Below are 13,162 nucleotides of genomic sequence, written 5' to 3'. Positions count from 1 at the left end.
CTGGTGCTTGCAGCAAGAGAGAAGATCCTGCAGCCGCTTCAGCCACACACAAAACCAGACCCTTTGCCAAAACGCTCATTTATCCCGACACCCAAACGCACCAGAGCTACACAAACATTCCTCCTAACCCAAATTCCCCTCCATCACCACCCAAATACAGTTAGCATAATCCCAAACTAACACACAAGCAGCTGCACACACACACACAAATGTAGCACAGAGGGAAGTCATCCCACACACTAAAACGACATCAGAATAAATCCACTTAAGATCAATAATTCACATTTCTTAAAACGCATTAATTCTCTATAGAAAACCAGGATGCAATTTCCCTCTCTGCTTTGTCGGGAAAGTTTGAGAGCGACCAGGCGCTTGGGAAGCCGAGGCAGCTCAGATAATAGAGGCACGCTGTGCTGGAAATGGAACATTTGAGAGAGGAAGGGGAGAGGAGAGATGTTTAACAGTGAAGGCTATAAATGAATTTTTGGAGGGTTGCACATCACCAAGTAGCAGCATCACTGTTGGAGGGAAAGTTGTGGAAGGAGACATGAAAGCACGAAGAGCGGGCAGGGAGCATGCCAAAAGAAGAAGAAGGGGGATGAGAACTTAAGGGTAGTGCTAAGTGTGTTTTCATCATCCTGTTAATTAGAGGGCGGATTTTTGCAGAGCACCAGTCGAGGTGAGAGTTGGAGGCACAAACCTCTCACTGCCAATACAAGTCGCCTTTCAGAGACGCTGCACAAACTGACAGCACAGAAAATTGGAAAGAGGGTGGAAAGGAAACTCTGCTGTACTTACAGAACCAATTACCAGTGTGTGTGTGTGTGTGTGTGTGTGTGTGTGTGTGTGTGTGTGTGTGTGCTTCTGCAAATCCACACCAGTTCCTGTTACTGAGATACATCACCCACAACTAAGGTGATATACCCGGAAATGAAAGAAAATCCGGAGCATCTCAGGGAGCATCTCTCCAAATACTCCTGTCACACAAGAGCAAGAAATCAAAGAGCATCAATCTAAACAGTTCTACCCTCCTTCACACACTCGTAGTGCATTTTACTTTCATTGAAATCTTTATTGTTCTTATTATTTAAGAAAATCTTAACATCTAATTATTGTTTAATTTAAACAATAATGTCCCGTCACAGCTAGAAGGTTCCTAGCTCGAGCCCCGGTTCAGACAAAGTGTGAGCGTGCCTGTCTCTATGTGATGGATTGGCGACCGGGGTGTACCCCGTCTCTTGCCCAATGACAGTTGGGACAGGCTCCAGCCCTCCCGCGACCCTGAACAGGGTGAGCTGTATAGATAATTGATAGATGAATAGTCAGACTTCTCATGTTGTCTGGAGTTATTTCTGAACAAACCAATAATCTGTAAAACTCTAACAGTACGTCAGAGACAAACAAACACACACACACAGGCGCCTGCTGGGCAATTCCTGTCTGTGCCAGCTTTATGAGAGTCTCTCCCAACACGTCGCACACAGAGCTGTATAACGTGTCAATTAAAAAGATTTCAGAGGAGAGTCTTTCCTCCCTTAAACACATCCTGGGATTTTTGTTATTGTCCCAGCTGCGTGAGTCTTAACACACAGGAAGACAGTTAATTGGTTTGATCTGCCCAATAACACAGAATCTACTGCCATAATATTCTGTCTCTCCAGTTATCCTGTCAGCTTGAGGTAGTCTGCATTCTGCCTGTGTATGTATCTAATGTTCCACCGACCAGAGGCTTGCTGGTTTGTGAGTGTTAGCGCAGGTCGAGAGCTTCAAAGACAGGAAGACAAGACAACACCTCCACCACCAGAGTCCGGACTCCATGGTGGGGATATATCTTGCTGCTGAGTCCAGGCGCTAAAGACTTATTACCACATCATCACTGTAAAATAAATGTCCTTCCTTCATTGATTTGTCTCTCCTGATTGAAATGGTCCACACCAGCAGAGGTGTGTTCATCTATTGGCTCATTAGACCTCTCGTTTTCTGCACTGTTTAAAGAGTGCAGTTTACACCTGTAGTTTGGTTTCCTTAGAAGAATCCCATTACCAAATCTAACCTTAAAGATAAGTAAGAGCTAGGAGGAGACAAGGCTAATTATATGAGTCAGTGTATAGGGTCAAAGGTCAGGTGATAACAGATGTTTCTGCTTTTTCATAACTGATAAAATAATTTGTGATGCACAAAAAACAATGAAACAATGCATACAAGGAAGAAGTCGTTCCTACCAGCTCATCACTTCTTGTGGCATCACTGTGACATGTTCAGAACCCTGGACTGCTCGGCAGTCGATCACAGGGCTGACACACAGAGACAGACAACCTTTCACTCTCACACTCACACCTACGGGCAATTTTAGAGTCACCAATGAACCTTGTGGCTGTGAGGCGACATTGCTAACCACTGCACCACCTTGCAGCCCAATCAGAACTTGCTTATTTAAAGGTCCCATTTTATGCAAAATTCACTTTGGAATGGTTTTTTTAACAATAATATGCGCCCCCTGCCTGTCTACAAACCCCCCCCTGAAATAAGAAGTCTATCCTCTCCCTCTCTTGCTTGCTCCACTTTTCAGAAAATGTGTGCTGAAACAGCCCAATTGCAGCTACGATCAAGCTCAAGATTCGATTGATCTTAACCATTAAAAGATCCAATCACCACAGCGGGTGCAATCGACGGCAACAGAACATAAACAAACATTTACAAAATTGACGTAACTCACCGATGAAGGCTCACTGTATTCTACTGATGCATATTATTTTCATAAATTCACTCCTGGTACATTGCTAAAGGTCCAGATGATATAATCCAGTAAAGTATTTAGTCCAAAAGCATTATTCTATCAATAAGTATCCATGGATCGCCGTTCGTTGTTACTAATCGGCCACCAGAGGCCGTCAAGAAAACCCATAAAATTCATCATCAGCATCAACAGCATCTCTTGAGGTCTTTTTGAATTACTTCCTGTTATTCTGCGCCTTCATATGGAGACATTACAGCTTGGTACACTTCGTTCTACTTAACTTAGCCTCGTTGTCCCCTAATGTCGACACTTTTTGTCAAATCTAGTAGTAGCGAAAACAAAATACGCTAATAAGGGTACAAACAAGGTGGCAGCCATCTCTGCGAAAGCCATCCTACAGCAGATCCCAGGACAAAAATGAACATGGCGCAAAATCTCATCAAGCTTTATGGCTGAAACTGGTTTATAAGGTTTCGTTTTTATACCTCTCAGGTCCTAATAATCCCAAACGGCTAAAAAAAAGAACAAACTATTCGTAAAATACCTTCGGTCACAGGAGGATAGTTTCCCTCCAGGATATCAAAGTTTTCACACCATTTTGTGGTGTCTTAGGAAAGGTGAACGTAGTTAAAAGAAGCTGTTAAAGGTGGACTAAAATCAATCAAGGACAGTCTGAAGACGCCCACACAGACCCGAGAAGATGAAGGATGACGTGAGTAAGTTAAAATATAAGATTGAAGAAGCCTGACGTGTGTTGTAAACAGTTTCCTGTCCCTGAAGATCTCACTCTGATTAGAATTTTTTATTTTCAATATCAATCAATGTTTTTCAAAAGGATGAATAAGCACTGATTTGTCCCATGATCAATACGGTCTCAGTCTGTGAGTTTGTGTGCTGTGTGTCCTTCTATCCAGACAAGCCCTTGAAGGGATTTACCGGCCAGTTCAAATCGCTGAACCGTGGAGGACTTATCTGAGGAGGAGGAGGAGGAGGAGGAGGCAGCTCGCACCGCTGTCAGCAACTCTAACTGATGTTCCCTAAAGCCTCAATCTTTGATACTGAAAAAAACAAATGTTAAAATAGCTACCAGTGCTTTCAGCTTACTGTTGGTAAATGACAAGATGGCACTTTCACACTGGGGTTTGGCGTTTCAACCACACATCAGCATTAACTGGAATTCATCACAAACTCACAAAGAGATGAGGGGAAGCAGGTAATCCTCGTGTGGCCAGGTGTTAATCGAAGTGTTTATCTAACAAAGAGAGACTGAATATTCTTTAAATCATAGTTGTACTGAGCAGATTGTGGGTTTGTGTTGTGGTTTTTCCCCCGAGGACACAGTGGTGAATAAAAACTGGAGAAACGTGCCTGGTTAAATAAATCACAGGACGGAAAAATGCAACACAACATGGGAGCTCAGTTGAATGTAATGTGGAAATAAACTCTTATAATGCCTTATTATTTAATCTAATGCTGAAACATTAGAAGAGCGATCACTTAGTTGATTGGCAAAACTGGTTTTATTATTCTTTTAATTTGTCACTCAAATTCAAAGAGCATTTGATGGTTCCAGCGTCACAAATGTAAGATGACCTATACTGTCTTATATTTAAAGGAATATCATTGGTCTTTGACTGCTGATATAAAAAACAAGACCTTTGAGGGCCTGTGTCCACTAACAGCATTTTTTGAGCTGGCAGCGCCTATTCTCTTTACAAAACCAGTGCAGTTCAGCGTTTTCAGTGCTCAGCGTCGTCAGCGGAAAAACGGCCTGGCTGTCAGCTTCTCCGCTGCACTCACAGCGCTCTCTGTTGAAAAAAGCCTAGTTCAACTTTTGGAACACTTTTGGAATGCCACGCATACAATGTCACTTCTCCCTCACCGACCAATCAAAATCAAGAAGGGGCAGGACTTACGCTATCAACTTTGCCAACAACAATGGCGGAGGAGAAACTAATCCTTTCGAGGGTACAATTTCCAGGTCTAAAGCTGCTGCTAAGTACTTGTTGTACTGACACGTCTCTTTATTACTTTATTATGGACACATGGACACTGTTGTTTTTCCTTCAACCTAAATCTAATTCAAAGACCGACTCGTGTCCACTAATGGCGTTTTTTTGCGCCAGCAGCGGAACTCTAACCCTGACCTTAACCCCCCGTGCAAGAACGCCCTCGGCATCAGCTGATTTTTGTCGGTGCACTCTCAGTTGAAAATAGTTACACTTTTGGAACACCACCCCGCTCGTCAATGTCACTTCTCCCTCACCGACCAATCAAAATCAACAAAGGGCAGGACTCCAGATATCAACTCTGTCAACAACAATGGCGGAGGAGAAGCAAATCTTTTCTTTTTTTCGCAGGAACAATTTCTGCTGCTAAAGCCAGGACACGATTCCTTTCCATTGTTATTACGTTTTCTTTGTAAAATGTCCTTGATTAAAAGCAAATATGAAGCATACAGAGCAATTAAAAACAGACTCATCGGTAACTACCAAGGGAGGCGGAAATGCCGCCAGACAACTTTCGTAACCTAGCAACAGTAAGTGCCGGTGAGAAGCGCTCTGAAATTGAGGTCGTGGGTGCTGCCAGTGCACAAAAAACGCTGTTAGTGGACACAGGCCCTAAAGACATCACCCTGGGTTCATGGAGATTGTAATGGAGATTGGTTTACTTTTTGATGATTAAAAGTTTAACTGTGTGTACTAAACTGGACAGTTTGATCGGCTTTATCTTCTGTTGTGTGAGTATTTCTCAGTGATACACTTAAAAGTGTGTTTTAGGTCTGATCCTTTATGTTTCAGATTGGCTGGAAACTTCAGAGTTCATTTTAGATTTTTAATTTGGTTTTTCGACAGGTGCAAATAAAGTTGCCTCTGGACGGTACAACCAATCAGAGCCACAAAACTCGGAAGGCTGCTAGGCTAGGTAGCTAGTTCCTGCATCCTCATTTGCTTGTAATTCAACATAATACAAAAAAAAAAATGATTTGGCATGACTAGTCAACACTTATCATTTGTACGCAATGTGAGGTCCAGTCCTTTAATACTTAAATAATGATGCGATAGTAATGAATGCTCCACATGACAACAGCCATCTTGGTTGTTTACAAAATGCCTCAGTCCCTCTTCTGTGCTTTCCCTGCACTGTGTCTTTAAAATCATGTTTGTTTAGGAGTTCAATAAACCCTTTTTTTCCAGAAAAGATTGTTTTGTTCCCAACACAAACAGCGGTGCACAAAGCCTCACCTCCATCAATTGTATCAATGACAGCTGAACTTGGGGAGAGTTTCAACTATCTGGTATCGACTCGGGTCGGACAATAAACTCAGCCTGATCAATATCTGTGATTTCTACACAAGCTGCCCACAAGGACTATCTGTTAACTGCTCCATTCTGTTCCAAACCTTTTGTAGCTGCTCTGAAAAGGCATGAATCTCAAAATACCCCACATATTTCTTACCATTTTAACCGTCTGCAGCTACAAAAATTCAGCCACTTTCCACTGCCACCAAAATCAATGACAATCCCCTCCCCCAGCCTTCTCATTTCTCAATGACAGAGCCATCAACCAAATCGCACAGATCACAGCACATGACCCTGGTCACACCCTCGATCCATTTCTCAAACTGCTCCCATATGGATTCAGCTATATGGCTTTAAAAGGGTGCTCAGCACTGTAGCAGGAGTCGTGTCCCATCTCCAACAGACAATGTATATATCTCGATTATAGACTCAATTTATCTGTGTGTTTTGTACTGATGTATCTCTTTGTCTTCGGTAAGTAGACACACCGTGGAGATTTCCCCTTGGGCAGAGTAAAGACTCTATCCCATCAATATTTGTCCTGGAGGTGTAATGTTTGCTCATTGTCCACATTACCTGGTGGAACTCCCTCTGGTGCTGCACGGCCCCCACGTCGCCTCCTATGGGCAGCTGCTCCGACAGCTCCTCGTCCTTGGCTGTCAGCCATTCTATGATCTCCTGCAGAGAGAGCTGCAGCTTCCCGCTGTTGTCGGAGAAGGCCTCTAACCGCACCCTGCCGACACACACACACACACACACACACACACACACACACACATGGTTAGTTAGGCAAACAGTAACAGTCTCGGAATACTGCTGATGATATTTGGTCACTGCCTCACTATCCAGAATGCCAATGAGGAATTTAGTTACACTTAGAACTTCATGAAAAGATTTCAAATATTTAGTTTGTGTTTGAGCAGCAGATGCAGAGACAGAAGACGACATGGCACTGATCATTAACAGGTTCTCATTTGGGGACAATGGGACTTTATTATTGCTCATGCAAAGAGAGAGTGTAATGGTAGGTAAACATAACAGTTAACCAGTTTACTTAAGCAATATCAAATGAGAGGGAGTGATGTTCGACTGAATATCAGCACAGCTGTGATTATCTGCAGGACTCGGCCGGCGGCCTCGGGCCCATGACTGAAACACAGCTGTGCTGATATTCAGAACAACATCACAACCTCGAGTGTGATATTGCTTTTATACAACGCTTACAAGCTGCAAATAGTAATAAACAGTAACAATCAACAACAGATTTTCATTTTTTGCTCCACCAACTCAACTAGCTCCACAACTTAACTGAAACTGGACTTTTGTTGCCCAACCCAAACATTCTCCTGCACTGTGTGTCTACAGGTGACCACAGATCAGCTGTTTTCATCATGTGCATTTATCTGTTTGTTTTAATTGATCATCAACCAGAGAAATAAGAGTCTGCTGTGTGATTCAGAGGTTCCAACTTGATTAATGTAGACATACACGGTCTGCTGTGATGTTAACTAACAGTACTTAGAACACCTGGCTGAAGCGGAGTGATACACAGAGTGAAACGTCCCAGTGATGTTGTTCTCTATATCAGCACTCATAGAATGCCTCTTATCCAATCAGATTACTTGGTCCAAACTAACTATTGTATAAAAGTGAATTAATAGTTCTTGCATGTGATACTGACTATAAGGACCCTATTTATATAAAAAACAAAACTTCCTGTTAAAAATACTGCTTGGTTTTTACTATTTTTAGGTCCTACTTATCCTAAATAGCTACGAGCAATCAAAGAAATAGTCTGGGTCACAGGAGGATTATTTAGCTTCTGAAGATCAATAAAGTTTTCATATCATTTTAAACTATTCTTCGAAGGATGAAAACATCCAAAACATGTTGTAAATGGTCCACCACGCTAAAATCAATCAAGCACAGTCTGAACACGCCGACACAGACCTGAGAAGATAAAGGAAGATAAAATAAATGGAACTGTGCCCAGCAACATCAGAAGTCTCAGTTAGGTTAGACAGTGTTGGCTCCTGCCATCAATAGAAGAATGAAAAATAAATATCAGAAAGCTTAACAAGCACTGATTTGTTCCATGATCAATCAATGGAGTGTTTAAGCCTTTAAATGCAATCCAATAATGATGCCTGTGTTACATCCTGCAGGCCCTGTGATTTCAGTCAGCGACACTGTGGCAAGCTAACAGTGAGAAGTGGGATAAAACACTAATTTCATTTTTACATTATAAATTATTAATCTTTCCTCTTTATTCTGCACTTCTCCTGAAATACACATTAACTCATGAACACATTAACATGGTCCTGTAGACCACCTGCTATGAGGCGGTCAGAGCCCTGGTGCAGATTTAGTTCTGTTGGGAACAAATATGCTTAACATTTGTCAAGTCAGGGGCGCTGGGTTAGCTCAGTCCGTAAAGCAGATATAGCCCCATATACAGAGGCTGCAGTCCTTGACGCAGTGGCCTCAGGAAAATTCAATACAAAAATTAAAGAGAAGATATAAAGAAGCATACATCTGAAATGACTTTAAACGTATCTGAACTGGGATTAAGCTCCAAATTCACTTTTAAGATTGACTGGTGTACAGAAGAGTGCTTCAGCCTAATCTTATTAAAATGTGGAACCCTGTATCTCCGCAAGCCTTCACATTTTTGTTGTTTCACAGATGCCTCAAATGTTGGACACACATTTATTCTACAGATTTAAATTTGCTGGAGCAGTTTTGACTTTAAAGCAGAGGGCATACAGGAGCAATGCTGATTCATGAATTCCAAGTCGCCGACACTGCTCCTAAACTGGTGATGCTGCAGAGAATAAACAAGTATATGCAGAATTGTTTGGCATCCAAACTGAATGCATTTCCTTGAGAAACAGTGTTAAATCACTTTGCTGTCAGTCAGAGCAGAGACTCTGTTGTTGTGGCACATGTCAGACAAGGTGAGAGACGCAGAGTCGCGGGTTAGTTCTGCTGCAGGTTTGTTGGAGTGAATCAGGAACAAATAACAGAGAGAATTTATCTGCTCGCCACCTGCCAGCAGCATGAGAGATGTGAGAGGGAACCAGTGCTCTTGTATCAGTGGCACAGCTGGCACTAAAGCAATGGGAGTGATGAGAGGGGGGGCAGTGGGAACTCGTCCCAGTGCTTCAATTACACAGCAGAAGCCGGCACTCAAATATATTATTCCTGCACATCACAATTTTCCTGCAGTGTCACATCAGAGATGATGAGTGGGAGCAGAAGCACGAGTCAGAATGAGAAACAGACAGTCTGAGTGTCACTGCGCGCTACTGTAAATGAAGGGGAGCGGGCACAAATGTAATGGGACTGATATTCAGAAGACAGCCAAAATGAAGACAGAGGAACACACAAGGTTTTGAAAATGATGCAAACCTGCAGAACACGGAGGTCACATACAGTTCCTTGCATCAGTATTTACCCCACTTTAACCTTTCCATCTGTTTTAATTTAACAGCTGCAGATTGAAATGGATTTTACTGGTGTTGTTTGTAATTGATCAACACAAAACGGCCATAATATTGAAGTGGGAGAAAAATAACATGTTTTTCACAATTATTTATAAATTAAAATAAAAAACCTTTGCTGTAAACCCCTTAACTAAGATCAGGTGCAACCAACTGTTGTACATTACGTTGCGCACCCAACAGATGTCTGCTTCTTTGTAAATCAACAACAAAAAGGCCAAATAAGCCAATTTGAAATGCAGGTTGTAACACTGTTAAATGTTGATATACTATCGCTACTTGCTCAGGAAGAGCAACAGGAAGTAGTTTTTCACAACGTTAACCCTTTAATAACTCTGCACACTGCAGGTGACATTAAAGCTGTGTCCCAGTCCAGAGTCCTGCATCCTTCGTAGGACTGATTGCATCACAGCTGCGCGTCAAAGGCTGTCCCAATTCAAAGGCTCCTTCAGATGCGTTCCTCCTTTACTGGGCCACGAAGGATCCATCGGGGGCATCCTTCGCGGGCCAGTGTATCGCCAGATTCACTGCGCGCCAATTTCTATGAGATGGCGGACTCTTAAACGGCTGAAGAATAAACTTTTAAATGTTTTTGGTTTCAACTCAACTCGAATGCTAGCGTTACACGTGTTTAAAAAAAACAAAGGGCACCTTGAAACAAATTCTCTTTGAAAAAATAGGTTAAGCTACAGGATGTTAGATAGTTAGAACTCTAGCTACCTGTTGCTAGGCGACAGGAGCTGCATTTGGTGACGCAAGGTTAAGGGTGGGAACAGCTGGCGACGCAAACAGGAAATCCTCCAAAGGGCAGTCCATCTCATTTCAGTTCGGGCTTAGTGGACTACACAGGCTACGAATGACTCATCCTCCGTGGGCCGCAAAGGATGCAGCCCCTGAATTGAGACAGCTTAATTGTTAAACACACAAAACACATCTGGACTCATGAAATGCAACAGTCTCCTCAGTTATGGTCTATAGTAACCATAACTACAGTTTGACATCACAATTGACATTAACAACACTAATAAGAAGCCAAATACTAAGTGACATTTGTATGTTTAAAACATAAAGAACAAACTTAACAAACAGGCATTCAGTCCAGTCCAAGGCATGATGGGAAACGAGGCACAATGGCTCGTTGCCACAATATCTTTGCAAGTCACTGTATGTGCGGCTAAATCGGGCAAGACAATTCTCAGCCAGTATCTCCTGACCTGCAGCATTAGCATGCCGCCATTAGCGATGTCACGTCAGCAGCTGAAAAAAGAACTGTGAAGCAATTTCCTTCAAAGTGAATTTGGCACAGATGAGTTCTGACACATGAGGGATTAGGTATCACTTCAGGGAGGCCGGTCGCAGGAAAGCACGCGGGAAAAGCTTTGAGACCTTAAGGGGAGGAAGACGGAAAGGTGAAATCAAGCTTGTAAGTGCACATTTCAGAACTGATAGCCCTCTCTGTCAGGAAACTTGTGTGAGACAGCAGACCGTGCAGACTGTCCCCCCAGCCTCTTGTTGCCCCTCCAGCTCAGCCTGATGTGGTAATTGAATCAGAGAGGAACTCTTTTTCTTTTGCCCCTCCAGAGTTGGCGTGAATGCACACATACAAACACAACACACACACACACTCGGCTCGAATTGAGAGAAGTTTCTGACTCAAATCCGAGCCAGCCCCGGCCTCGGCTGTGTCTCAGCAAGGTCGTCCATCAAAAGACGACCCTGGCATTTTTGCAGAGAAGTTTCAAAACGCTCCAAATCACACAGACAACCTCCTATTCACACACTCGTACAGAAACATGCACAAACACACACATCTCACAGTACACTCACCCATCACTGCTGCTCCCATTACACACACAGAGGGCGAGACAAATAGAGCGCTGCCTGAGCTGTAATGGAATCGTCGTCACATGGCGGGCGCTGCCAAGAACAGCTCTCGCCCTGCTAAGCTGTAGGGGAGCCAGGCTAAAGGTTTGTCAGTGAGAGGCAGACGGGTGCTTTTCCATCTACAGTCCAAGCATCAGGGTATCTATTTAGGGGTTATTTATGGGCAAGGTTCTGCTGTTTTAATTAACAGATGCCGAGGAATATGAGTGTGTGTGTCTGATACAAATCAGGTAGGGTGTGTAAGAGCTTCTAAGACCAATCTGAGTGAATTAGCATTGATTGAATATTGATTGATTTGGGCCACTTCAAGCCAGAAACAAGCTCTAAACACAACACTGTCAAATCATCACCTTGTTGTTTGAAGCTGTTTCAAGCCAATGTAAGACACGTTATACTCTCTCTCTTTTAGCTCTGTTTTGTCTCCACCTTTTCACGATACCTTCAGCTGCTGAATGCTCCTCTTGGTTGACCAGCTTGCTCCGACTTTCCTTTGCTTTTCAGGGATTTATTGCTAGTTTTCTGGTGGGTTAACAGAGCTTCTTATGCTGTCTTATGTGCATCAAAGCAAGTTGATCAGAGTTGCATCTTTCACATTATGAAGCTTTGTAAAATAAACATTATAAATCTTTCAGAGCGAGGACATTTAAGCCAGTCTGCATTTCTTCGAAATCTTTTTTCACAAACTTGTAAGTTGGTTTTAGGATGAGGTTTAGGTTTAAGGAAAAAGTTATTCACTCTTTTTTTAAAGCCCCCCTCCAGTGAAAATCAAGTGTTTAACCTAGTAAACATCTCCATGTGGTGTTCTTCATGTGCTACAAGACATATCAGAGACAACATCAGCAGTCATCTCCATGGCTGGGCCTGTCTGCTTTTAAACTGCAGTGTACCAAGGACAGGCTGAACAACATGTTTTCATATTGGCAGGTTTGAGACGTCACAAACCTAAGGAGCGAATCCCGTTAATGGACGGGGTGACGCTATGCATGTCATTATGTGCAACCAATGGCAACCACTTCAGCGATGCGCGAGCCAGCTGTAACCGTCATCGGAATTTTTGCAAACTCACTACTGACTAACGTTAACGTTACTACTACTAATTACTACATTTCAAGCCAGCTAAGTTTCAACAAGTTGCCACTAAACGATGGCAGAGACGTGTTTTGTTTTCGGCTGTAATTAAATGAAAGGGGAAATATACAAAAGTGGGTGGGACTATGCAGGTTCATGAATTTCTAATGAGGGAGAAGGAGGAGACGCCTTGGGAGGATTTTTACAAGGTAATAAAACGTATTTTGAAGAAAATAAACACCTCAGACACAATTTATTATTTAAAGCAGAGCATTTTATATGTCTTACAACATGACTGGTCTTTAAAACAACAAATCCTACGAAGAGACTTAAACCACATCTGAAATCTTGGTGACACAGGCTAAAAGCACATGCAGATGTTGTTACACTAAAGTACTTGTGTTTTTGCACCATGTAGTGCGTTTGTCGGTACCATTTTCAGACGTAGAGTTTGAGCACTGGTTCTTTTTCAGCAGGGTTGTGTATGTGGGATTGACTTGATAAACAACAGTGTCCACGTTCAGAGTAATCAAGAGACTTGTCAGTATAAAACTTTTTGCCCACTGATGTTCTTCACAGAGGAGAAGCTAATCCAAGCTTTGGATACACAAACACTCATTGTTTGCTGAATCAGATATTGTTGGTCGGATTCAGAATATCATCAGATT

General features: G+C 42.6%; 1 protein-coding gene across 1 annotated transcript in view; it reads right to left on the bottom strand.

The window, feature by feature from the left end:
* drp2 (dystrophin related protein 2) overlaps window positions 1–13,162 on the bottom strand; it is an 88,718-nt gene that overhangs the window by 57,033 nt on the left and 18,523 nt on the right. Inside the window, exon 2 of the mRNA XM_069669683.1 lies at window positions 6,616–6,772. Within this exon, the coding sequence (XP_069525784.1) occupies window positions 6,616–6,772 (157 nt within the window). The remainder of the gene's footprint in view (window positions 1–6,615; window positions 6,773–13,162) is intronic.

The sequence above is a fragment of the Semicossyphus pulcher genome, unplaced genomic scaffold (assembly GCF_022749685.1).
Source record: "Semicossyphus pulcher isolate SPU_LCO1_2020_fin unplaced genomic scaffold, fSemPul1.0.p SCAF_2, whole genome shotgun sequence".
NCBI lineage: Eukaryota > Metazoa > Chordata > Actinopteri > Labriformes > Labridae > Semicossyphus > Semicossyphus pulcher.
This window is presented reverse-complemented; position numbering and strand designations above follow the sequence as displayed.